This window comes from Leptonychotes weddellii, chromosome 10 (genome assembly GCF_054177405.1).
Source record: "Leptonychotes weddellii isolate Sample4059 chromosome 10, ASM5417740v2, whole genome shotgun sequence".
In the NCBI taxonomy this organism is placed as follows: domain Eukaryota; kingdom Metazoa; phylum Chordata; class Mammalia; order Carnivora; family Phocidae; genus Leptonychotes; species Leptonychotes weddellii.
In genome coordinates, this window is record NC_138378.1 from 78,633,148 (window position 1) to 78,660,944 (window position 27,797).

The window sequence follows — 27,797 nt, forward strand, 5'->3', positions numbered from 1 at the left end:
CAGAGAAGTTAAGAGCGTGCTGAAGAGCACAGAACCAAGATTAAAAACCAAGTGTGTCTGACTCTAAAGCTAGTACTCCTACTGTACTACCCTGTTTCCCTTTCCTTGAACGTGAGTAAGAATGAGGTCTACATGGCGTTTGGCGGGGGTGGCAGGTTAAGAAACAAGGGCTTTAAGAGATCTAAGTCCTTGTACTCAAGGGCAATGCACAGAGAACATGACCGGAAAGAGAAACACAAGGTTTATAGGCTGTGACATATGAGTGGCTCAAACGCAATGTTTGAATTTGGGTGGTGGAAGGTCACAGTAGGCTCAAGATCTCTATGAGGGCTTTTGTTATTGAGGATTAGGCTGTATCTTTCCCCAAAACTAACCAAGAAAGGAGCAGCACCCTAGGAAGAATTTTTTTTTCTTTCCCTCCTCTCCTCCTCCTTCCTCTTCTTCTTCTTCTCCCTTCTCTCCCTTTTGTTCTTGCTCTTCCTCTTCCCCTTCCTCTTCTTCTTCTCCTCCTCCATCCTCTCCTCCTCCTCCTCCTTCTTCTTTTCCTTCTCTTCCTCCTGCTTCTTTTTTTAAAAAAGATTTTATTTATATATTTGACAGAGAGAGGCACAGTGAGAGAGGGAACACAAGTAGGGGGAGTGGGAGAGGGAGAAGCAGGCTTCCCGCCGAGCAGGGAGCCCAAAGCGGGTCTTGATCCCAGGACCCTGGGACCATGACCTGAGCCCAAGGCAGACTCTTAACGAGTGGGCCACCCAGGCGCCCCTCCTCCTCCTGCTTCTATCTCCCTTTCAGTCTCTCTCTTGTTATTTGCTCCCTACTCCCTGCCCTTGGTCAATTCTGTTAAATTTCTCAAGTATTTGCTGAATTTTTGGCATCCATTATTACTGGGTAAGGCCACATGGGATTTACATATCCAGTAAAGATGATTCCTGCCCATCAAAGTCTCACTGCATAAAGCGGGGGGAGGACACATGCAAGACAATGATTTGAGGTGAAACAGAAGCACCCACAAAATATGATGAGAAAACAAAGGGTAATAATAATAGCTAGCATTGGTCGAGTGCTTACAATATGTGAGGCCTTAGGTTAAGAGTTTTCCATGGACTTCCTCACTTAATCCTCACCCTAACCCTATTAGCAGGTACTAGTATCATTCCCATTTTATAGCTAGTTTTTCAAGTTAACTTGTTCACCCAGCTAGTTAATAGCAGAAGATTCCTACTTTTGCCTGGCATACCCTTTACTCTCTCTACCTACTCAAGTCCCAACCCTGATGCTCCCGAGCAGAACCCACTTGGCTGTGAGCCTTCCCAGACACACCTATTTGGAGACAGTGGACCCCAGTGGAAGTGCACAGACCTTAACGTCAAACATACTTCCTCTGCCATCCCTGCACTTGCCCTTGGGGGTAGGGTGGAGAAGCATGTTTTACAAAAATCCCTAGTGGACTTACGTCTTAAGATGGGTTTCCCAGAAGCAGACCCTGAAGTGAGGATACACAGGCAAGTGATTTAAGGAAGTGCTTGCAGGGGAAACCAGAGAGCAGAGTAAGAGAAGCAGCACAAGAAAGGGGAGGAAGCCCAGCAGGGGACCTCTCAGATAGAGTCCCACAAGGGTGGCTTCACCCTGGTCCCCAGGCAGCTCTGGTGTAAAAGCCTGACTGGATGCAACTGGGCTTTCACGCTGACCTATCAGTGATTGGAGAAGGCACACTCTGGGGGGAGGTAAAGTCCCATGCTTTCCACAGGGGCTGGGAAAGGGCTCCGGTAGGCCGAGGGCAGTCTTGCAAAGAAGAGCTTCAGTCACAGGCTGTTGGGAGAGAAAGCATAGGGAGGAGGCCAGAGGACAGCCACACACACACACACACACACACACACACACACACACACACACACACACACAGGATGGGAGGAAATGTGGAGCACTGACAAATCCCTGCTGTAGAGGGGTGCATCAGAGTCTCCATGTGGGGGAAGATGGTGAGGCTGACCCATTGTTCCTTGCCCTGCCCCCACCCAGTCTTACCCCATTTCAAGAAGTGCAGTCCTTGAAGTCTTCAGGGGAAGTCAGGTCATATGCTGATAGCGGGGGGAGAGGGGGGAAACATGGGTAGGTTACAGCAGCTTGAGGAGAGAGGAAATACAACAGGCAGTCAACTAAAGATAAATAGCAAAAATGTCCCGGGCACTGAGGGTCGAGCTGAAGGCAGCCATTACTGATGATGGAAAGTGTACTGGGTGATAGCTGTGTGGCAGGCGGTAAGTGCTACTTGTGGGTTATCTTTCTCAACCCTCACCCCCGCCTCCCAGGAGCCCACACTCTTAACTACTCCTTAAATGCTTCCCTTCATGATTAGGTGTATCAGTCAGAGTGCATTCAGGGAACCTCTTTAAAACAGAGGTTACTGAAATAGCCAGTAAACATATGAAAAAGTGTTTTGCTTCATTAATCATCAGGAAAATGCAGATTAAAACTATATATGGCAGCCTGGACAAAATGAAGAGCTGACAATACCAACTGTTGTTAAGAATGTGGGACAAGCACAGTGCCCACTCATGATGGTGGCAGTGTCGACTGGTACAAACACTGTAAAACTATCTACTGTTTGGGACTGTTTACTAAAGCTGAACATACAAATAACCAATCACATAATTCCACTCACAGGTATTACCCAAGAGAACTGCATGCATAACTTTACCAAAAGACATATTCAAGAATATTCATGGCCACCCTCTTCGTAATAGCCCCAATTTAGAAACTCTTAAATGTCCAGCAATAGCACAACAGATAAAATACATTGTGGTGTAGCAATGTATTGGAACACTATACGACAACGAGGATGAATTACAGCTATATATATAGCATGGATAAATTTCATAGATATAATATTGAATGAAAGAAGTACCTACTATATGATTCCATTTATATAAAGAACAGGCAAAACGGTTGCTGTTAGAAGTCAGGCTATTGAGGGGCGCCTGGGTGGCTCAGATGGTTAAGCCTCTGCCTTCGGCTCAGGTCACGATCCCGGGGTCCTGGGATCGGGTCCCGCGTCGGGCTCCCTGCTCAGCAGGGAGCCTGCTTCTCCCTCTGCCGCTGCCTCTCTCTATCTCTCTCTCTCTGACTCTCATGAATAAATAAAACATTAAAAAAAAAAAGAAATCAGGCTATTGATTACTTCTGGTGGGTAGTAACTGGCAGGACAAATGGATGCTGGAGATGCTAGCAATGCTCTATATCTTTATCTGAATCCAAGTAACGTACAATTTGTCAAAATTTCATTAACCTGCATACTTATGATGCAAGCTCTTTTCTTCACTACATACTACACTTTAAAGTCTAAAAAAAAATAATAACTTTTAGTAACTCTAACTTTAAGGAGAAGTCTAGTTACCTGTCTGCACCTAACCTTCCTAACAACTTCCTCATTTAAACTTCACAATGACCCTGATGGCAGCAAAGGCAGAGAGACCTTCTGGGTGCTGAGAGCCTCTCTCAAACTTTTTTTTTTTAAAGATTTTATTTATTTATTTGACGAGAGAGACACAAGCAGGGGAAGTGGGAGAGGGAGAAGCAGGCTTCCCGCTGAGCAGGGAGCCCAATGTGGGGCTCCATCCCAGGATCCTGGGACCATGACCTGAGCCGAAGGCAGACACTTAACAACTGAGCCACCCAGGCGCCCCATCTCTCAAACTTTTTTTGATGAATATTTTCCAAGTCTGAGTTCACATTGATAAAGGAATGTATGCAGTATTTTGACACGAAGGTGGCTGTGAGAATGGGAGCAGAGGATGGGACAGACTTTAGCTGTTCCAATATCCATTGGTGCTCCATCTAGGTTATCCTAAATAAATTTATAACCTATATTTTTTTTAAATGTGCTTAATATACGAACATCACTTCGGCCATCCCATATAAACATCAGTATAAGAAAAAGGTCTTGTGCTTTTTATGCAAGACAGGTGTCCCAGCCACCGACCCCTCCCCAACCCCTTGCAGTCAGGTCCCTGTTTCCTAAAACCTCCCACCTCTGAGTGCTGCCTGAAGGCCGGTTTGACTGTTGGACTCCTGCTTTGACTCTTGTGGTTTCAACAGTGGAAGGTGGAAATACCCTCTAATAACATTTCATAAAGCGTTAGTTCTGAGGTCGTTATGACAACGGGGTGTGGCAGGACAAAGCCAGTCAGGGCCTCACCCGGGGGCAGCAGCTCAGAACTGTCCCTGCCCCTCGGCAGAGCAGAGCGCAGCTCTCCACCGACAGGGGGACTCCAGTTTTAAACACCAGCAAGTCTCTACCCGGGTTCTGCTCAGCCTTTGACAAATCCCATTCAGAATCCTCACCCCCGTCGTGTTCACGCCCACAGGACCCAATCTATCTGGTTTAAACGAGTTCCACTCATGTCCTGAGCCTCCACCCACTTTAGCCTAATAGGATTTTTGGCTACTACGCAAATCGAGTGAACGTTTATTTATTCATTCAAAAGACAAAATAAGAGGTGGAGTGTAATGAACTAATTTGATTTATTCAGTAATGTGCCAGCATTGTGCTGCGCGTCGCAGTGAATGGGAAAAAGTTAATTTGTGTACATCATCAGATTGTGTCATTTTCCTACTTAAAATAGTCCAGTTGCTACCCATATTAGAATAAAAAGCAAACACCTGGAAAAGCCTCGCTTACAATTACAGTTATTTTGATTTGTCTTTAGTTATGACTTAAAAGTTACACAAAAATACAAAGGTGATGAGATTGGTGAGTTTACGCCTCTTTTACGATGTTGCTGTTCGACAAAAACCGAGAGGCTTAACCCCCGTAACAACCGCAGGTACTAAATCTCCCGCACCCCCCACACCGTAAGTCTGTCCCATCTAGCTTCGCTCATCCACAAACATCGCGAGAACAGAGCCGTCCCTTTGGCCCCACCCCCAGCCGGCTCAACCCCACCCACTTCTTGCCTGGCGACCTCCTGACGTCATAGACGCGCCGGAGCGCTGGAACGGCTGTACCGAGGGCGGAAATGCTCTCGGCGGAAGTGGTGGCTGCGCAAGTTGTGGGTGGAATGACCGCGGGCCGGCTCCTTCGAAGGCTGTTGCGAGCACCTTCCAGCTCCATGGCCCAGAGCCCGGTCGGTGGCGTGTGCCCCTTGAGGGGCCTGCACGCGGAGTGCGGGCCTCGAAGGCTCTCCATCGAAGGAAATATTGGTAAGGGCCGGAAAGTGGCTGCAAGCCTGAGAGGCTGAGAAAGGGAGCTGGGCCCAGACCCCCCCCCCCTTCCCCGCGGTCTGATGCCGCGGGGCCTTTCCCCTCCCAAAGAGGCCTTTGCTTCTTTGATTTTTAGGATGTCAGGCCTCGGTACTCCTCCACAGCCACGAAGTCTGTAGCTAGGACAAGAGTTCTGCCAGCTTGTTCTGATCGAAATGGATGCGAACAAGGAGCAGGGTGTAATTTCTTTGTTCTCCTAAGATAGGGTTGCCAGATTTAGGGGGGAAAAAGGTGCTCATTTAAAATAGGATTTCAGATAACGAATACTGTTTTAGTGTGTGTCCTATGCAATATTTGGGACATAAACTAGAAAAAAAATATTTATCTACAGTTAAAATTTAACTGGTGTCCTGTATTTTCTCTGGCAGCTCTACCTTAAGAGTTCCTAAAGTTCAGTCATTCAAATACCACTTAACACTAATTTTACCGTGTCTCTCTTCTAGTCCCATATAATTTCTTAACGTTTTTCTTATAAGAAACTCACTTTTTAAACTTAAAACATGTATTAAAAGTAACTTATAACAGTAGAGACCCAGTATCTTAAATAAAAAGTAATCATAAAACGAAATGAATGCAAATCACTTCAGTTTAATGTTACCAAATTCTGACTTGATGGTTTTACTAGCTAAGGTGCTGAGCCCTAAGGAGATTAGCAAGTGTTGAGTATTGAAGGCATTCTAGCAGCAAATTAAGAGTTTCTTATTTTATTCATTCAACAAATAACCCTTTGAGCAACTTCTGTTTGCCAGCACTGTTCTTGGCCCTGAGGATACAGCACTGAACAGAACAAATAAAAATCTCTCGTGGCACTCTAGTAGTGATAAATAAACAATATAAATTAAGTAAACAATGTATTAGATAGTAATGAGTGTGATGGGGAAAATTCAGGGATGAGTGATTGAGGGAAATGGCAGTTTTAAATAGGGTAGTCAAGACAGGCCTCACCGAGAAGGTGACATTGGGACAAAAACCAGAAGACAGTGAGGGAATGAAACAATGTAGGTAACTGGGAGAAGAATCTTCCAGGCAGAGGGAAGACCAAGTGCAAAGGCCCTGAGGTGGATAGTGTGTTCCGGGAACAGGAGGAAAGCTGTTGTGGCTGGAGCAGAGTGAGCAAGGGGGAGAATGGAAGGAGATGAGGTGTGAAGGTAAGGAATGGCTGGATTGTATAGGCCTTTAGCCCGTGGTGGATTTTTACTTACCATTGGAAAAGGTTTGAGCTGTCAAGGGACATGATTTGACTTAAATTATGAAAAGGTGATTCTGGCTGATACGTTGAAAGTAGAAGGTGTCAGGAGGCTGTTGCAATGATGAGTTGCCGTGAGTTGGAGCAGAGTGGTAATGGTGATGGTAAGAGGCAGTTGGGTTCCAGTTACAGTTTAAGGCAGGGCAAACTGGATTTGGTAACAGATGGGTGAATGTGAGATAAAGAGATCAATCATTTTGGCCTGAGCAACTTGAAAAATGGGAGTTCCAAATTTTCTTAAATGGAGAAGCATGGGAAAAGATACTCGGGGCAAGGGATGGTTTCAAGATTCTTTTTTTTTTTTTTTTAAAGATTTTATTTATTTATTCATGAGAGACAGAGAGAGAGAGAGAGAAGCAGAGGGAGAAGCAGGCTCCCAAGGGGCAGGGAGCCCGATGCGGGACTCGATCCCAGGACCCTGAGATCATGACCTGGGCCGAAGGCAGACGCCTAACCGTCTGAGCCACCCAGGCGCCCCGGGATGGTTTCAAGATTCTATCTTTAGCCATTTTAGGTTTTTAGGTGCTTATTAGATATCTAAGTAGAGATGGTAAAGAGGCAGTTGGATATATAAGTCTGGAGTTCAGAGTCTCCCTGGACTGGAGGTATAAATGTAGATGGTATTTGAAGGCAGGAGACCTTGTGTGTTGATGGAAAGGAGATTGGGGAAGGAACCAGGCAAAAGAGACTGAAAGGGAATGACCACTGAGGTCGGAGCAAAACCAAAAGAGAATGGTAACTTGGAAGCCAAATGAAGAAAGGTGTTCAAGGGGTGGGAATGTTCAACTGTGTAATGCTGTTTAAGTAACAGCTTTTTGGTGAACTTGAGAAGAACAGTTTTTAGGGACAGTAGGGGTGAACGTCTGATCGGCATAGGTTCAAGGAAAATGGGAAGTGAGGAACTGGAGACAGTGGATTAAGACAACTGTTTGGAAGTTTTCCTAAAAAGGGAAGACATAGGGTGGTAACTGAAATGGGGAGGGTTTGAGGGAGTTGTTTCCAGTTTTTTCTTTTTGTAAGAGGAATTAGATCATGTTTGTAAGCTGGTGAAAATGGTCTAGTAGAGAGGGGAAAAAATTGGTGGAGCAGGAGACAGGGTATAATTACTGGAGTGATTTTAGTAAGCAAGAAGGTATGGAGTCTTGCGAAGTGGAGAGAGGTTAGCCTAAGCTAGGAGCGCAGTCTATCACTAGTTAACAGTGTGGATGGCAACAGGAGTGAGTACTGACTCGAGTAGGCGTGGTGGGAACGTGGGGAAGGTCTTTTGGTTGTTTTCTCAGTGAAACAGGGAGAAGGCTCAGCTAAGCAGAATGAGCATGAAGAGAGAGGAAAGACATGAATTAGTCTAGCGAGTGAGCAAGAGAAATGTAGAGCTGCCAGTTAGCATTAAGGACCCACTTGGACTTAGTGGTCATGAATTTAAAGTGAGACCAGTCACCACATCTGTTTTTTGTGTTTCTCCAGCCAAATCAGAAACATCAAAAAGATTGAAAAGGGAGAGTCCTGCTCCCTGCCTCATGGTGTTAAAGATGTTCTTTGGGAAACATGCCTCTAAAGGAAGCTCTGTTCTCAGAGCCCAGAGAAGTACCAAAGTACTTCACACAATAAGTACTTGGACAGGCCATCAGGTGAAGTTTGAGCTCCCTCTCCCAATTTCCCTGACCTTTGCTTTTTAACCTTTCTAGATGGAAATACTTCTTCCTTGCTTTTACTCGAATCAAGACTTACTGAGTACCTGCTATGAGGGTAGACTCCCCTGTGGTACAGTTCCTGTCCTTTAAGGAGCTCATAACCAGATGGGAGGAGCAGACTTCTAAATACAATTCCTATACCATGTGATGAGTGCCATAGTCGCTTGGGTATGGGAACTCAGAATCTCTGGGGTAGGAATTCTTGAGGGGGAGATGACGAAGGAATGTTTCAGGTACAGGAAGTCACATTTGCCAAGGCAAAAGCCTGAAGAAACATGCAGTCTTAAGAACAGGGTTGTGCCTGGATGGCAGAACAAGAGGCTGGAAGGGTAGACTTGCCAGATGTTGAACAGCCTGTGCAGCATGCTAGGAGTTTGTTGTGTAGGTGGTGAGAGGCTACTGAAGACTTGAGGCCGGCATGTGCCATGACCAGATTCATTTTTTTTTTAAAGATTTTATTTATTTGAGAAGAGAGAGTGAGAGAGAACATGAGCAGGGTGAAGGGCGGAGGGAGAAGCAGACTCCCCGCTGAGCAGGGAGCCCGATGTGGGGCTTGATCCCAGGACTCCGGGATCATGACCTGAGCCAAAAGGAGACGCTTAACGACTGGGCCACCCAGATTCATTTTAAAAAAGAAATTGGCCGGAAGGAACGAACAGAAAGCTTCAAAAGCAGGCACTTTCTTTGTATGTCTTGTTTGCTGCAGTACCCATAGTACCATGCATCCGCTGTGTGGAGTGAATGAGCAGGAACGGAATTTGGAGTAGTTTTGTGGCTGTCGTTGTAGTTGGAATGTGGGAAGATGTAGGACTGGACAGAGGGAATGGAAGGACAGAGAAGAATGGAGGTTTGAGAGGGATTTTAGAAGTGGGATTGACAGGACTAGGTGGCTACTTGGAGGTGAGGGATAGAGGCATAGAGGATGACAGTGAGGTTATAGTTTGGACACTGACTGAAAACTGAGGATGGGAATAAAGGAAGAAGTCTGGGGACGTTAGAGTGATAGATTTGGTTATCAGGTGCCTCCGAGACATACATAGATGTTCTGAGGTAGATTAGGACATGTGCCTGAAATCAAGAGAGATGGGACTGAGATTTCAGATATGGAAGTTGTTGATTGTGGGGGTAGTTGTTGAAGCCTTGGAAGTGAATGCACTTGCCCAAGGAAAATGTGACTAATGGCAAGTGGACTGGGGGCCCCTAATCTGGCTGTTTCTAGTTTTACCTCCTACTACTCTCCATCACCCCACACACCGTGATGACTGTCCTCAGGCAGAATTAGTCACTGCCTCCTCTGTGTGCTCTCCTAACATTTTGTACCCACAACTGCTGCAGCACTTGAGTTCTGTGAGGATTGTTTGCACATTCAACACTTCCCTGGGTTGGCCACTTAGTGTCTTGCTCATCTTTGTATCAGCAGCACCTAACCCCCTGCCTGACCCATTGTATTTTTTCAGTGTTTATCAGATGCTTGACTCCTGCGCTGTGATACCATGTGGAAGTTAGTCATTGGTGCCCACGGAGGGAATATTTTAAGCTGCTTTAAAATCAAGGCAGGAGTGATCTTGTTCTTTAATCACAGGTGGCATCCCCAAACAAATCAGTGCCCCTCCAGGACACCTGAATAAGGGAAGGTAAACCCCTGTCCTAACTGAAATTAGATATGTTTAGAGGGGCTTTTCTTGTAGTCATGCTGCTCTGAGTCCCGTTGATCTGATTCTGTAAGTGCAGACCATAACACGTAAGGAAAATGGGTCAGTGAGGTGGCACCTAATGGCGCCCAGTATGAGTTAAGAAGCCATATGCCATGTGTGATGGAAAATGAAAAGTTTGGTGCCTAGAATTCCTTAAGACCTAAGAAATAAAATACTTAGTCTATCTTCTAAGTGTATTCATGGCTACAGTGTATTATTGCCTTCCCAAACCAGTTATTTTATAATTACAGACCTCAATTGAAGAAAGGATTGCTGTATGAGATACTGGCAGTGAGTCATCTCAGACCATTCTCACTTTGATTTTCAAAGACCCAACCAAAAAAGAAGAAACTTTGTCACTTTTACAGTCTAGAGACTTCTACATAAAGCAGAGAGAGCTTCCCTAATAGTATGTTCCATACAGTCTAACGTTACTAATGTGCATCTATTGCTTTTATTGCATATAAACAGTTGGGCAAAGAATCCTAGGGAAAAAAAGCCCTATTTATTCTAAACATTGCATATTGGAGTCTTTGTTTCTGTGATTCACCTCATTCCATCCATCTCCATTCCTGGTATCTGGCTGGATACTCAGGATGCAAAGGGAACAAGGTCAGTTTGTGTCTTCAAAAAGCAAGTGGAAAGAGTGACGGGTCACAAATAATTATAATGTAATACCTTGGTAAGTCAGGGCAGGCAGTGGTTACCTCTGCCCCTCGGGGTGAAGTGGACCAGAGAGAGTTCAAGAAGGTTTCACTGAGAAGGCGATAATGAAAGGATGAATCATATGCTGGGAGCTGAGAGCAACTTTTGTTGTGAAGCATAGTTTCCTATGGGAAAAACAGTAAGAGGAATCAGAGCAAAAAGGTATTAAGTTTCTTTTAAGCCTGCTGAGTGATTTTTGTTAAGTTTGCCCAGAATGCTTTTGGGCTCAGAGCCTTTCTGATCCTGGGTACTTGGTTTCAGGGGTGGAGTATAAGCTCCTCGAGGGCAGGGTCTCCGCCTAGTTCGTCGGTTTAATTACAGTACCTAGCACCTGGTAGCTCTTCCATAAACACCCAGTAAGTGAATGAATGAGTAGATGGATACAGCATCAAATGTAAAGCCTAAAATACAGGCTTCACATGTTCTTTGGAAGACTTTTTTTTTTTAAGATAGTTTTACATTTACTGCCTTAGTTTGCTTTTTGGTACAAGGTTTCAGAATTGGATTTTTGCCATGTTTTAAATTTTGTTCAGGCTAGGAAAATGCCTGGAGGTGATGGTATGTTTAAGAGGCTCACACAAAATACAACTGTATAACATTGAAAGTAATATATTATTCGGGGTGTTACATCAGATACTATCTAATTGCTAGGTTTTAGCAGAATGTAGCAATAGCAGGCATCATAGTTTATAGAAAAATTTGTGGAGAGAAAAAAATCATGACTTAGGAAAGGATGGAAATTAGCAACAGAACTCTTTGATGTAGCTTGTGGAATGACAGTCCTGGTGCTAATAAAAATCAACATGTTGTACTAATATACTCTAAGAAAGTACCTCCTACCCTTTTGCAAGTCATGGCACATATAATAAAGTTCAGTAAGAGCTAAGGTCTGAGAGGAAGGTTTGATTCTGAGATCTGATACCTCCCAAATCCATGATATTAAAAAATACATTGAGAGATAACAGTGAACCTGAGATCTAACTAAATTGTGATAATGATACCATAAGAAGCTGGTGCTCTGCCGAGAGACCAAAGGAAGGAGTTTGTCTTGTTTGCCCAGTGCTGCATGAAGAGGAGTGGCTTTTGGTGGACATGAGTGTTCTGCTCCCTAGGAGGAGGCCAGTGTAGCAGGAAAGAAGCAGGCAGGGATGCCTGGGTGGCTCAGTCGTTAAGCATCTGCCTTTGTCCCAGGTCATGATTCCAGGGTCCTGGGATCGGGTTCCACATCAGGCTCCTTGCTCAGCGGGGAGCCTGCTTCTCCCTCTGCCTGCCGCTCCCTCTGCTTGTGCTCTCACGCTGTCTCTCTGGCAAATAAATAAAGTCTTAAAAAAAAGGAAAAAAGCAGACAACATCACTCTTTTTTTTTTTTTTAAGATTTTATTTATTTTTTAGAGAGCGAGCGAGAGAGAAACAGCATGAGAGGGGAGAGGGTCAGAGGGAGAAGCAGGCTCCCCGCTGAGCCGGGAGCCCGACGTGGGACTCGATCCCAGGACCCCGGGATCACGACCCGAGCCGAAGGCAGACGCTTAACCATCTGAGCCACCCAGGCGCCCCAGACAACATCACTCTTAAGAAGACCCTGGGAACACTTTAAAACACATGTCTTAAAAAATTAAACAAAAAAACAGGGGCGCCTGGGTGGCTCGGATAGTTAAGTGTCTGACTCTTGATTTTGGCTCAGGTCAAGATCTCAAGAGTTGTGAGACAGAGCCCTGCATTGGGCTCTGTTCTCAGTGGGGAGTCAGCTTGAGATTTTCTCTCCCCACCCCCCTTTGCTCCTCCCCCCTCAAATAAGTAAATCTTTTTTTTTTTTTAAGATTTTATTTATTTATTTGACAGAGAGATAGCGAGAGCAGGAACACAGGAGGGGCAGTGGGAGAGGGAGAAGCAGGCTTCCCTCGGAGCAGGGAGCCCGATGCAGGGCTCAATCCCAGGACCCTGGGATCATGACCTGAGCCGAAGGCAGACTCCTAAGGACTGAGCCACCCAGGTGCCCCTCAAATAAGTAAATCTCAAACAACAACAACAATCAAAACCCAAGCAGGAAGAAAAAACTTATGCTTAGGTATTATAGCACTAAAAAGTGTTATGCTGTGTGTGGTTTTAATATGAATATATAACTTTGAATTATCTTTTAAAATTATTTCATATTTGTGGCTGGTGCCTGGCACAGCTGAGTTCCATTGGAATACAGCTTAAGAAATACTGTCCTATGGCAAATGACCCAGGCTCTCTGAGCGCAAGAGCAGCCTGGATGGCACAGCACTTAGGACCTGCCACCACAATTTACTGTCATTCTTTGCTGAAACTGGCTCCTGATTACTAAACTGGCTTTCCAGAAGCTTTTGAATGGGCAGTGGGGTGCAGGGCAGAAGTATTGTCCTGGTGTAATTGTTCCAGTAATTGGAACTGTATATTTCCCATTACATCAAATTTGTTGGCGTTCCGGGTTTTGTGTGTTTAAAAGGCATGAGTCGGTTCCTCAGAGTCCTGACTGCTTTTAGATGAACTAATAGGGTCTGATCTCAGAGGTGAAGCTGGCACTCCCTAACCCTCAGGGCCCTTCCTATCCATCTGCAGTAGTTTCTTAGATTGTTTTTAACTTTTAAAAAATGTAATTCTAACGATCATTCAATCCCAGCGATCTCAATTGCCTTAATCTTTCCTATTAATTAAAATAGCTTTTTGACTGGTAGGCAGGGACCACATTTTAGATTTAATCAACAACCTGCAGTCTAAATTATTTTAAAATAGGGGCTACTCAGAGCAGGCAGGCATATGATAATATATAAACTCAACCAATTTGTAATTCCTGTCAGTCTGTTAGGTACTTCATGGCAAGCCTCTAGGCTTTTATTCAGTAGTCTGGTATGTGGTTTTAGAGCCTATATATATATTTTTAAAAACTACCTCTGTTGATTTTGATCAGATTGTTCTGGATAGCAACCTCAAATAGAAGTATGCATTAGGGGGTGCCTGGGTGGCTCAGTCGTTAAGTGTCTGCCTTCAGCTCAGGTCATGATCCCAGGGTCCTAGGATCGAGCCCCGAATCGGGCTCCCTGCTCAGCCGGAAGCCTGCTTCTTCCTCTCCCACTCCCCCTGCTTGTGTTCCCTCTCTCGCTGTCTCTCTCTCTCTGTCAAACAAATAAATAAAATCTTAAAAAAAAAAAAAAGTATGCATTAGGATCACTTGGGGCATACTTACAAATGTGGATTCCTGGGTCCCAACCCCAGAGAGTCAGATCCTGTTAAGAAACCAAAATTAAGACCCATGAAGCAATCAAAACACTTAAATGCTAAACATGTCATAAGCAGTTAATAAATATTGTTTGATTCAATTGCCCAGTGTGGTAGGACTTCCATGTGAGCTAGAGACATTCTAAACTTCATGGAAGAGGTGGGGCCTTAGGCTTGGTAGGGGGAAGGGGTTTAGACGCAGGCCAGGAAGAGCAGGGGAAGGCATTTATTCACTGACTTATGGGAAGAGCAGAGGCTGGGCGGATGTGCAAAGGCACACATGGGCTGGGTAGAGATGGAACTGAGAGAGGAGCATGACTGTACAGAACACACAGACTCGTGTTGTTTGTTCTTAGCTTCTGTTGTTCAGACAGGGACTGGAGTGCTGTGTAATCAATGGCACACATTGGATATGTGGGCTCTTCTGAGACATCCCCTCATACCTGATCAGTAGCTGTAAGTGGCTGATAGAATTGACTTGAAAGGTGCCTCCCTTCCTTCTTTTGGTTCCATTTGGGTTCCTCCTCAGGGTAGAACTTGCTTGAGAAAGACCATCTCTCATAGAAGGGATTGAACTCCAAACATACTCTTAAGTCATTTTTTGATTTTTAACAAATGTCAGTTTCAGAGGGAACCAAAATTAGTAGTGTATTAAGTGTTTTATTCAGTCAGGTCATTGTGCTGGGCTCTGATTCCACCCTGTGTGCCCTAGAGGAGCCCCATCTTCTACCTGGAGAAACCGAATTACAATTGCAGTGATGAATTCTTACCCAGAAAGCCAGGCCAAATATAAAGGATGATTAGCTGATCCAGCTCAGAGGCATCAGGATCTGGAAAAGCTTTATACAGGGAGCACATCTGAGCAGAATCTTGAAGACTGAGTAGGAGTTGACCAGGTGAGGAGAGGAGGTGTTCCAGGAAATGGGAATGCATAGGCAAAATCACATTTGCAGGAAAGAACATGGCGTGATAGGAGTTGCAAGGAGTTTGGTCAGCAGGAGCTCAGGTGACTAAAAGAAGCTGAGGCTGGAGAGGTACACGCAGGGGCCAGATCTTGCTGTGTCTCCTAGACCATGCCAAAGGGTTGGATTTTTCATGAAGGCAATAGGGTTTTAAGCAGTGTTATTTTGTGTTCACTGTGGCTGCAGTATGAATGATGGATTAAAGAGGGCAAAGCCAGAGTCAGAGAGGCAAGAGATGAGAGCTTGATCTTGAGCTTGGAGGTGGGAATGGAGAGAAAAGGACAGATGGGGGAAATGTAGAAGGCAGGTGCAAAAGGACTTGGTGGCTACTTGAGGTTTGGCAGAGGAGGGAGAAGTTCTGACAGTGAGCGATGCTGCTACCGTCCCCTGAGGTCTGGGGTATGGGAGGACGTTCAGTTTGCTGGGGACGATGATGACTTCATTCATGTAGGGAGCAGATTGACTTTGAGGTGTTTGTGGGACATCCAAGTGGAGGTGTTTGGAGAGCTCTTAGATAGTGAGTCTGGAGCTCATGGAAGGTAATGGGCCAGACATTGGCGTAAATGGGAAGAGATCATTTGTTGTACTAGATTGGTTTCATCTCCAAAATATTCCTCAAAGCAACCACTACTTTCCACCTCCTCTGCCATCCCTTGGTTCAGGCTGCAATTATCTTCTAATTGCTTTGCCTGCTTCTGTGTCAGTCTATTCTTACACAGCTGGCAGAGTGATCTTTTAAAAATGAGATGGAATCTTATCATTCCCTGCTTAAAATCCATTGCCACTGACTTCCCATTGCTCTTAGAATAGATTCAAACTTCTTACCATGCTATGAGGTCGTGCCTGATCTGGCCTGGCCTGCCTACCTGCCTCTACACACATCTTGAGCCACTCTCCTCCCTCACTTGACCATGCCTCTTCTAGGCCCATGCTTCTCTTCTGTCTCGTCCTACACCAGGTTCTTTCTCTTTTCCGTGCCTTTGTTTATGCGGCTCCCTCTGCCTGGATTACCCTTCCCCTCGTCTGGCCTGGTTAACTCCTCACCTTTCAGATCTGACCTCAGATAGCATTTTCTCCAGAGGAACCTTCCCCAGTCTCCTGAGCTGTATTAGAGCCATCCTGCATTTTTCTTTCCTAGCACTTAACACTTTGTTATTAGTTATTCCATGTTTGTTTAGTATCTCCCATACAAGCTCCGTGAGGGCAAAATATGTCCTCTGTTTGGTTTACCATTGTACTCCCAGTGCCGGACAGTCCTGAGCCCATAGTAAGCACTCCAATAAATATTGGTTAGGTTTGTTGAATGAATGAGGGTCATAATCTCAATTTTTCTTTCCTGAAAAACTTGCAGTTTTTACGCTGCCACAGAATAAATATGATTCAAGCCTTACAACTTATGTAGCTGATTTCCTCTACATTGGGTAGTCCTCTTACATTTTCAACTCTCATTAAATACTTGGCCTCTGGGAGGTTAGGGCATTAACATTGCAAGTTAGATCTTAAGAGTATTTTTCCTCCCTGTTGCCTGTGTTCATTACAGTGACTGGTTAGTATGGCCTGCCCCATCATCATTCAGACACTGGTCTGGTGCTGAGTGTGGAAATTGGGAAAACTGGTACTTGTTGCCTTCAGTTGGGCCTCTGTGCCAGAGTTTAGTAGCAGCCTTCTCCTGCAGCCCTAATGTGGGAAGGGTCCCGATACATGCTGTTTGCATTGCAGCCGTGGGAAAGTCCACCTTTGTGAAGTTACTCACGAAAACTTACCCAGAGTGGCACATAGCTACAGAACCTGTAGCGGCATGGCAGAGTGTCCAGGCTGTTGGCACCCAAAAAGTAAGTTTTCAGTTGTGGGGGGTAGTTGGCCAGTATGGGTGAATAAACTAATTGTAATAATCTAATTTGCTCTGAGTAGGTGAAATAGCCCAGTTTGAGTCTCGCTTTTTCTAAATCTTTTCATTCCAGAAAGCAGACCACATATGCCAGAGAGGATATGACTTGTTTGAATATGTTTAGTTTTGATTTTTGTGGTTTTTACATGTCTACATAAGTGACTGCCTCTGTTCTTTGTGGTTTCCCAAAGTATGTCCAGCTGTCCTGGCTTTGTCATTCCTACCCTTGAGTATATTACTGAAGCTGACCTTCAGGATTAAGAGCTAATTATAGTGATTTTAACTTATTTATGAAGTGTTAGAAATTGGAAGGGACTTCGCGAACATCTTGTCACACTGAGTCAATGCAGAAATAATAGCTAACGTTTATAAAGCACACACTTTGCCACATACTGTGCCAAGTGCTGCACATTTCACTTCTGCCTCATGGCATAGGACCTAGTGTCAGGTCTACTGCTTTGGGAAGGGCCATCGTGTTGGTTTCAAAACCAGCCATATCCATGTGGGTAGGGAAGGACCAGTTTGGACGTGAACCTTAGGGGTAGCTGAGGAAATGGCACCTAAGTTGCCTCAGTCTCCACACACTCCTCCCGCAGCCACCAAGAACATTTCACTAAGTGGCTTGTTCTGGTTTTTAACAAAACTCTAATTGTTAGAAAGTTCTTGTATGAGCCACTTTGCGTCCCTGTGACTTGGAGTCATTGGTTCAAGTTCTGCTTCTTAAGTTTTTAACTTCTCTGCATGACAACCCTTCGTATAGTTGAAGGTAATTCATGATTTGTTTGCTCTTTCTCCTCCTTGCGTCTTCTTTCAAGCCAAACACCCGTTTTCCCCCAGACTGTTCCTCATTCTGAAGTAACTTTGTCTAGGTGATAAGCTCCAGTTGGTTAGTTTTCCACTTAGACTAAGAGTGGTACTCTAAATAGTAAAGAGTATCATAGAACCTGTTCTAGGTGGCATTTTTCTGTTATTCCAGCTCAAAATTATGTTACCTCTTTTGGCAGGCACATCATGCTTATTGTCATATGTTTTTAAAAATTGTCTCTGTGTGTGTATGTATGTGTTTGTGAAGTTAATTTTCCATTTAGAAAATAAATTACATATCTTTCTCTGAGTATGCCACAGGTCACCTGTTGTGGGATTTAAAAATATGTCCACAGATTGTTGGAACTTTCCTTTAAGAGGTAGACCCTAATTCTCTCCTTGAGTGGCTAGACTTAGCGACTTGATTCTGATGAATAGAATGTAGCAGGAATAACAGTGGGACTTGCTAGGGTAGGCCAAAAAAGACATTGTATCTTCTACCTTGATCTGTCTTGATCACTTCTGGCTCTGGAGATGCCAGCTGCCATGTCATGCAGCATCCTTGTCTGTGAAGAGGCCCATGAAGCAAGAGATTGAGTCTTCCTGCCAACAGCAGTGTGAGTGAGTCTTCTCGGAAGTGGATCCTTTGGCCCCAGTCAAGTCTTCAGATGACTGGCCTCAGCCAATATCCTGACTGAAACTTCATGAGAAACCCTGAGGCAGAACGAGCCAGCTAAGCTGTGTCCCAATTCCTCGCCCATAGAAACTGAGATAATGAACATTTTTTGTTTAAGCCACTAAACTTTGGCACAATTTGTTATGCAGCAGTAGATAGCTAATACTCCCATAGTCCCATTATCCAGAGGTAAATAGTTAACATTTTTGTTCTTTTGGATTTCTTTCTACTTAGGAGAAAATGTATATATTTATATACACCTATATGAATGTATAAAACATATATACATTTACTTTTTTTTAAACAAAAATTGTAATTGTTTCCTGCATGGTTTTTGATATACAAGGTCTTCCCTTCATAGTAATTTTAATGATTGCAGTATACTGCATAATATGATCCTTTAATTAATGTAATTGATATATTTAATTTAATTAATATATAATGTTACATGTACTATATGAATTTCTTCCTGTTATAAACAATGTTACAATGATGAATATCCTTGTAGCTACATCTTTTTTCTTAACAGCTAAATTTTGTGTACTTTTGTATTTTCTTAGGATTATCTACAGTTGGAGTTTTAATGTCCAAAAATTACACATCTTGTAGATTGCTGACACCTGTTATACTTCACAAACTTTTCCTTCAGAAAAGTTGTACCACTTTCCCCATACTTTTGGCAACACTGGGTACTGTTTTTCATTGTTGCTAATATGAGGGGCAAGAAAACAGTGTGTTATTTTGTTTTACATATCTTTGATTACCAATGAATTCAACATCTTTTTTATATTTATCAGCCATTTATTAGTATTCTTTAGTGAATTGCCTATTAAGACCTCTTGTATTTTTCTCCCCCCTACTGTGATCTTCAAATTTTTGTAATGGCTTTATAAGAACTCATTGTATGTTGAGTATCTTAAGTCTTTATCACATATTGCTGATCCTTTCCCCAGTTTGTCATTTTTCTTTTGTCTCTAAGTTTTTATGTAGTCAAATCTGTCTTTTTCTTCATAATTACTGCCTTTGGTATTAAAGTTTTAAAAAGACTCTCACAATCCAAAATTATAAAAACATGCGCCTACATTTCTTTCTCTTGCTTTTATGGTTTTATTTTGCTCTTTATGTGACTTTAAAAGTTACAGGAGGCTCATTTTCCCCAAGTCATTATTTACTTTTCATAGTAGTATTCTTGTTTAGTTTATTCCTGAATGGTTATTTGATTCTTATTATTGTGACTGGGATCCGTTTTCCCATCATCTTTTCCAAATTGATTGTTACTGTTTTAAAGGAAAGCAGTTAATTGTTATGCTTGTCTTGTAATATTATTGGGTTTTTTTGTTTTATTTGCTTGAGGTTTCAGAAAATAATAGTTTTCCCTAAATACTTATCATTTGTAAGAGTTTTCCAATATCCATACTTCACTTCTATTTTCTTGTTTTATTGGGTAGAAGTTCTAGAGCAATACTAACTATAATAGCACTGATGGTAGTCAGCCTTATCTTGTTCTGTTTTTAATGAAATACCTCTAATGTATCAATATAAGTTCTGTGATTGTTAATCGTTTCAGTAGATCATGTGGAGGAAGTACCTTTCTAATTACTAGGATAGGAACTGTTTTCCTCAGGATCAGATGTTGAATTTTCATCGAAAGCCTTTTTAGTATCTAGTGAGATAACCATGGGGTTTTTCTGTTTTAATCTCTTAGTATTAGTCAGTAGATTTGATAATGGCGCCATCTGTACATTCTGGAATGAACCCTTTTGATCATGGTACACTATTCCATCAATTTGCTAATAGGTTGTTTGAAATTTTGCATGTATATTTATATATTTAATTGGTATTACTATTTTTTGACAGGTTTTACCATCGGGGTTATAAAATGAATTGAGAAGTTTTAGACTTTTAGTGTAAGAATTATCTATTCTTTGAAGTTAGGATAGAAATCATTTTTTAAATAATACGGATTCAGTGCCGTTTGGGTGGAATAGTTGCTGGACAACTGTTCCTTCCTCAGCTATTATTCAGGGTTTGTGGTTTTTTGTTTGTTTGTTTGTTTTTACACCTTCTTGAATCAATTTCGATAACCTTGTTTTCTTAGAAAATTGCCCTTTTATTGAGATTTTCAAATTTAATTGTATAAAAGTAGTACCTGTATTTTTTTAATAGTTTAATCCAGAATTACTGTGTTTTTTGTCTGATGTTGCTTGTTTGTGTTAATATTTGGGGAGGGATAGATTTGATAGATGATTGTTCTTTTTTAAAGACCCAGTTAATGGATTTTATTAATTCTGTGGGGACTTGCATTCTAATTCATTAATTTTGGCCTTTAAATTTACTCCTTTCTTTCTAAGAACCTCTGTATTTTTAAAGCTCTTTAGGTTGAATGATTAGTTTGTGTATTTTTCTTTTTTTCTTTCCTTAATAATAAAAGCATTTGCAACTGAAAGTTTTCTTCATGGAATAAGCTTTGGCCTTGTCTTTTAGAGTTTGACATATAAGATTTTAACTGAAATACCGAATTTGTAATTGTAGTTTTTGATTTATTCTTTGCCCTAGAATTATTTTTAAGGTATTTTACATTTTCTTTTTTTTTTTTTTTAAGATCTTATTTATTTATTTGACAGAGAGAGGGAACACAAGCAGGGGGAGTGGGAGAGGGAGAAGCAGGCTTCCCGCGGAGCAAGGAGCCCGATGCAGGGCTCGATCCCAGGACCCTGGGATCATGACCTGAGCCGAAGGCAGCCGCTTAACCCACTGAGCCACCCAGGCACCCCAGTTTTACATTTTCTGAGTAGATTTTGTGTGTGCATTATTTTTTTACTCTAATTTTATTTTGTTATGGTCAGACAACATGGCTTATACAATTTTAATTGGGGGAACTTACTGAGGTCTTCTTCATGGCTTACGTATGATCGATTTTTGTGTATGACCAATTTTGGTAAATGTGCCATGGACTTTTAAGAAGAATATATATTATCTCTAAGGTATGGAATTGGTGTGACATATATTACAAATTCTAAGATGCCATTGATCGTAAGACACATAATCAATTTAATAATACTTCTAAGGAATAATAAAAATGTCTATTAAAGTTTAACTTAAACATTGTAAGATGTACATCAATTTCAGATATGTGAAAAATAATAATGACTTAATAACAATTAAAAATGAGCTCTCATTATTGGGGTCTACTTTTTATATTAAATTATGAGAAAAGTGTGTTAAAGTTTGTGCTTTTTGTCCATTTCTCCTTGTATTTTTAATCGGCTCTGCTCTTATATTTCTAAATTTCAGGGCTTTATTACTGCACGTAAAAAGGTTCACGACTCGGGGCGCCTGGGTGGCTCAGTTGGTTAAGCGACTGCCTTCGGCTCAGGTCATGGTCCTGGAGTCCCGGGATCAAGTCCCGCATCGGGCTCCCTGCTCGGCGGGGAGTCTGCTTCTCCCTCTGACCCTCCCCCCTCTCATGTGCTCTCTCTCATTCTCTCTCTCAAATAAATAAATAAAGTCTTTAAAAAAAAAAAAAAAAGATTCACGACTCCTTTGTGTAGTCTTTATTGGTTTATTAGTATAAAAAAACCCTCTTGTAGCATATAATGCTTTTTTTAAAATACAATTTTGCCCCATCTGCTTTCTTTTTATTTGCATCTATTTGGTGGATTTCACTGTCCCTTTGTCCTTAACTAATACATGTCATTTTGTTTTAGGTATTTTTCTTACAGGATTTTTAGTTTTTACCCAGTGTTAGGGTTTGCCTTTCCTGGGAATTTTTCTCTTATTATAATTGTGTTTAACTTATTTCTATCACCTTATTTTGTGCTTTCATCTCCCTTTTTTTTCCTTTTTTGCTATATTTAATATTTTCTTTCATTTTTCTCCCTTTCCTTATATGGTAAACTTACTATTTTTATCCTAACGGGAAACATGTAAATTAAAAATGTACATGTTTAAACCTATCTTTCAATGTTAACGGAGCCTCTGTGAAAGAGAAAAAGAAGCCAAAACAGAATTCTACTACTTTTTTATTACCTTCTTTGCCAGGTATATTGAAATTATCTGAAATTTTGTAGATCCAGAATGTTTTTACATTGTGAAATTTCTTTTTTAACAATAGAAATGTGGCACTCAATTTCATAGCCACATAAATAATAGTTCCTTAGTTACACCCTTAGTTATACTTAACTCTATTCTCCTGGTTGATCACTGACCACTGTTTTCTCATTTCCACATCTTCCCGTTTCTTAATTTTTCAGTTGGTTGAAATATATTTTAGAGATTTTTTTCAGAAAGGGCATGTGGGTGGTGTAATTTGAGTGATTGCTTGTCTAAAAATGTCTTCCTTTTGCTCTGTAATATAAAAGGTAGTTTCTGTTGTAGAGAAGTATTATATGGTTCTGATCTTTTTTTTTTTTTAATAAGTAATTCATGTGATTTCCCTGCTGTTAGATTTTTGTTTTGTTTTTTTGAATTGTTGGTATTTTGGTAGGATAGGTCCAGTTTTGGGTTCTTGTGTGTGCATGTGTGTGTGTGTATGTGTTTATGAAAGCTGTATATATAAATATATATGAAATCTTTTCTGGTACTCTGAATTTTTCTGGTTCAAAGTCTCACATCTCAGAAATTTTCTTTAATTTTTTTCTTTTGTTTTAGCTTTTCTATCCGATCAATTCCTTCCTACTATAGCTTCTAGTTTTAAACTTTGTCCTTAAATATTAGAGCTACTACATGGTTCTATTAGTGATTCTCAGTGATGATGAAATTTGATGAGAAGGAGACACACGCCTTATGAGTAATGGTCTTCCTCTGCTCATCTCTTTGCTGGGGGTGGCATTTCCCGTCTCTGTATTGGACTTTTGTCTCATGAGAAGGAACATCATTTCCTTAGGTAGCTTTGTCTGAACTACAGATACTGTGGAGTTGTGGATCATTTTAGCTCTTGTTTGGAAAGTTGTTTGTGATACAAAATTATATTAATTACTGTGAGGTGGAACACAAGTGACATTACACTTGATACATCTTTCCAGAGGAAAGAAAAGAAAGGCAAAAAACACTCTAGCATGATACAACAGTGTACATTGGATCTCCTCCTCCTATCCTGTATGTCTTCATTTCTGTCCTAATTTTCTGGGTTGTTTTTTTTTTTTTCCTCTTAGTTTAAGGAAAATTTCTTGAGCTGATGTTCTGTATGACATTCACTAATTAGGTTTACTGCAGTGTACAATCTGCTAATTACTGTCTTCATAGGGTGCTTTGTTTTGGCAATTGCATTTTTTTCTCCTTTAAGAATGTTCTTTTCATATTATTCCTGTTTTTATGACAGCCTGTTCTTATCAATGTGGCAGTCTCTTGAATCTCATTGAGATTTTTCTGTTTTCTTTTGTTTCTGGCAACAGCTCTGTCTCTTAAGGGCCTGCTTGTCCTGAGCAGATGCATTGGTTTTCTCCCTTTGAATTGCTGAATATTGCTATATCCAGTCATTGTTCCTCTCTTTGCTTATATGTTTGAAGGGATGTTTGCATTTGTTCTGTAGCTGAGATGGGTTCTTGCAGAAATTGTGTAGGCCCTGAACAGAGTTTTGTTCCAGAACAGTTTCCCTTTGGTAGCCCAAGGGCCGCTGATGGAATAGCTCCCACCCAGTCAACCTAGTACATCTGTGCACAGCACCTCACTCCCTTCATGGGGCTTCCATACAGTCTCGTAACTGTGCTGCACCCCAAGGGCTCTCTACTCTCTCTGGTGACACCATCAGAGACTCCAGTGGATTTAGATTTGTCCCCCTGCCTCTACTTCCAACTCTTAACCGGGGGTCATTGTGAGACTGCTGTGTGTTTGCGGGTTGGAGAATTGGAAGGAGGGAAAACATCTTGTGATCCATTCTGCTCTACCTGCATTGCTCCCCGTGAAGTCTTTCAAAGGGCTGGGATCCTTCTTTGGAATCTGTGGTTGATACTTAGCCAAACTGGACCACTTGTGGTTGTCTAACCTAGTTCGCCCTCCGTCTTCCTCTCCACCCCATATGTGCTCTTAGTCCCCATTTCTATCTGTGGAAATTCTATGTATCATTTACTTCCCAGCTTGTCTTTATATGGAGAAGCATTAGAATGAAGTTACAGGAAGCCAGGTTTGAGTCCCTGTTCTGCATTTACTCATCTTGAAACCTTGGACAAGTAAGTTACTTAACCTTTATGAGTGGATTTGCCCCTCAGGAAAATGAGCATGCAGTAGTGCCCTCTTCATGAAGCTGTTTTGAAGATTAAATGACATAACAGCACAGTGAACACTGAAAATAAAACCCCTTACAGCGTCAAGCCTATGTGGCGCCTCATCCGTGTAGGCCTTCAGTTAATGGAGAGCGAATGGATTCACTTTTGTGCTGAGTCAGTGGCAGAGCCCAGGAAAGAGTCCAGGGCTTCTGAGTATCTCACACATGTTCCCACCTGCACACGCTGAGTAAGTGGGTCTTCAAATACATTTCATAAAGTCTCCAGAATGGAGGAGGAAGGTTTTGTTTGTTTGTTTTCATCCCTTCTTTGAGAGAATTCTATTTGGTTGGTTAGTTGGATTTTCAAATAATCCGTTGCTTTCTTGTCTGGGTTGAAGTTTTGTAAAGAAATAGCCACAGATGAAAGTTCAAAAGAGAGGCAACATAGTGTTAAAATGGGAAGATTTGATTCCAAGTAGTCTTAGATGGTTGTTGGTTAACTCCTCATCAGACAGACTCCACAAACCAGTCAGTGAATGTGCTGATTGTATGTGTGGTTCTTCCTCTGCTCTTCTCTGGTGTGTTGAAGGTGGCGTGTCCTCTCCCTCTCAAAATCTCATTTTATCAGGTAGGAAAATCTCTTCCTTGATTATATAGCTTTGACTAAACTGGGGGATATGATTATATCTCTTTAGTAGAAGGAAACTTTTGTAATTGCTTCCCTCATTGATTATTAAACCATGGTGTTGGGGAGTAAACACCATGGGGTAAATATACCTTCTTGGAAATGCTCCTCTTTGTAATTTCCCTGTAGGCCTTCACTGCCCAAAGTCTTGGAAACTTGCTGGATATGATGTACCAGGAACCAGCACGATGGTCCTACACATTCCAGACATTATCTTTTATGAGCCGCCTGAAAGTACAGCTGGAGCCCTTCCCTGAGAAACTGTTACAGGCCGAGAACGCAGTACAGATCTTTGAGAGGTCCGTGTACAGTGACAGGTAAGACCCTGAGCCCTTCACTGGCCACAAGCCCCATGCTCAGTGCTGCATGTTTTCCCTTCTTGCTCCGCTGTGGTTATTTACTTATTTTTTTTTTAAGATTTTTATTTGAGAGAGAGCGTGAGAGTGGGGGAGGGTCAGAGAGAGAAGCAGACTTCCCGCTGAGCAGGGAGCCGGAAGCGGGACTCGATCCCGGGACTCCAGGATCATGACCTGAGCCGAAGGCAGTTGCTTAACCGACTGAGCCACCCAGGTGCCCTCAGCTGTGGTTATTGATAGTTGTACTTTTTCATCATCCATTTACTTCTGAAGATGCTAAGCTGGTCACCCATTTACTTTCAAATTAGACAACCTAGTTCTACTTCTTAGTGTTCCCATAAAACCTCCTGGAGGGAAAAAAGAAGGGTACACTTGTAAGTGTCATGTGATTTTTTTTAACATTATCTCAAAACCATGCAAGATACGTAGAACAAATCCTATAGGCTACACATTCCTTCTCTACCCCAAGAGACAGTTTACTCTTTATAAAAGCTAAATATGTGAATTACAAGTGGTTGAGCTGTAGATTTTGGTTCTTTTACAGTTGTTGGGTATACTACTGCATATTTTTCTCTCCGCTTTCCCTGGCCATGCCTCCTGGACTAGGAAGATGAATTACATATGACTGTCCTGGTTACTTGGAAATATAATCACCATGGGTTTTTGATTTCCAGCCCTTTAGTGAATTAGGCATGTGAGAGACCCCTCAGAAAAAGAAACACTTTGTTTAGAAGCTACAAGATCTTAACATTTTCTTGTAAAGGAAGATATGAGAATTGATTTTGCTATAGGCAGCTACACATTCTAGATGTTTTCTTCAGAGGGGGCATTTTAGAGATAGAAAGGATAATTCATTATACATTCTAATCGTGATGGTAATTTAGACCCTTTCCCTTCTTTTTTTTTTTTTAATCTTGAGTTTTATTAAGAATTTAAAAATCTAAACATTTTATAGAGGCCTGGGAAGCCTACCTAGAAACACCGCCCTCGGGCATTTCCAACTTCCACATGTCCGTATACCTCATTGCGCACCGCCCCCCACCCCCCATGACAGACAACGTGGCAGCACAGTGAATGTCGCTGTGTTTTTACTATTTGTAGAAAACTGGCATTTAGGTTTCAGAATTAATAATATTACAAAATTACCAGCAGCAGTCTTAAGCCTTTCGACAATGCTTATGAACTCCACTTTGCTGACCCAAACAAGGCTATTATTCCAAGTTCAAAAAGCAGGACTTGTCCCAAGGAGGCGTATTATACATCCTGCAGATACTCAGGCCACATTGCTCAGGACCCATTTGTGACCGTGTCTTCTTCCATCTCCTCTTCACCATCATCAGTGGGGCCTGGTCTGCGCTCCCTGCCAGGTATCTGGCCAGACTGCAGCAAGCCCTTCAGCCGCTCCACTTCAGCCAGGGTGGATGCATTTGCTATAGCATTCTTGATTGCTTCTACATCCCCTGGAGACGGCCCACCTTTCTTTTTGTCAGTTGGCAAACCAGCACCTGGGTTGAAAGTTTTGCTTCTCCTGGCAATATCCTTTGCAAGCTGTGCACCCCGTTTGCCCTTGAACATTTTCTCTGCTTCCTGACGCTCTTTTAGTTTCACCTTCTGGAAATCCAGTACTCTGACTTGCGGAACTTTATAAATTACGTACAGTCTGTAATGCTTCTTATTTGTTACAGGATTTCTCAGAATACTTAGGTAAGTCAGTGATTTGAGAGATGCCAGAGGGTCCAGATCACCCAGTTCCACAAGACTGTTGTTGGTGAGAATGAGTTCTGTCAGACAGGGTAGAGCCTGATCGAGCCCCTCACCTGTACGGCATATTCTATTGTTATTCACTAATAATGTTTTCAGTCTTCTCAACAAAGGAAAACCATCCAGTTTCCTGATTTCATTGTCAGAAAAATCAATAGCATCAAACTGGTCTAAGGTAGCACCTAGATTTTCAATGACGGGAATTTTATACCCCCGGAGGTCCAGCTCGCGATCCCGCACGGCGTTGGTGTACTGAGCCGCCTGCTCGATCAACTCTGCCGTCAGTTTCACCATCCTGCCGCCTCCCGCTGCTGGTGCCACGGCCCGCCGGCTGTTCCCGCCGCCTCCCGCCCGCCAGACTTCCGACCCTTTCCCTTCTTTAAAACATTCATTCATTCATTCCTTTGTTCAGCACAGATTTGTTAAATCCCCATATGTTCAGGTACCGGGCTAGACCCTGGGGCTGCAGCAGTGAGGAAGGCAGACCCAGTTCCTGCTTTCAGGTCAACCCTAGTGTAACGGGGACTGTGAGACCGCACACGTGCTCATATGTGTGTGATGTGTGTCCCAAAGGAGGAACACAAGTTGTTTGGGAGAGTGGATGACTAGGAGGAAGAAATCTAAATCTTTT

General features: G+C 42.4%; 1 protein-coding gene and 1 pseudogene across 4 annotated transcripts in view; one reads left to right on the forward strand and one right to left on the reverse strand.

Annotated features, from left to right (window-relative positions):
* The first annotated feature begins 4,979 nt into the window (after nucleotides 1-4,979).
* DGUOK (deoxyguanosine kinase) overlaps nucleotides 4,980-27,797 on the forward strand; it is a 30,459-nt gene continuing 7,641 nt past the window's right edge. The window contains exons 1-3 of one of the 4 annotated variants that reach the window (XM_081833701.1): nucleotides 4,980-5,199; nucleotides 16,514-16,626; nucleotides 25,179-25,366. In XM_081833701.1, the coding sequence (XP_081689827.1) occupies nucleotides 5,016-5,199; nucleotides 16,514-16,626; nucleotides 25,179-25,366 (485 nt within the window). In that variant the 5' untranslated portion in view covers nucleotides 4,980-5,015. Of the gene's footprint in view, nucleotides 5,200-7,969; nucleotides 8,134-16,513; nucleotides 16,627-25,178; nucleotides 25,367-27,797 lie in introns of all 4 variants that reach the window. The other 3 variants (XM_081833698.1, XM_081833699.1, XM_081833700.1) reach the window with 3 other exon arrangements.
* LOC102751221 (U2 small nuclear ribonucleoprotein A' pseudogene) lies at nucleotides 26,267-27,524 on the reverse strand (annotated as a pseudogene).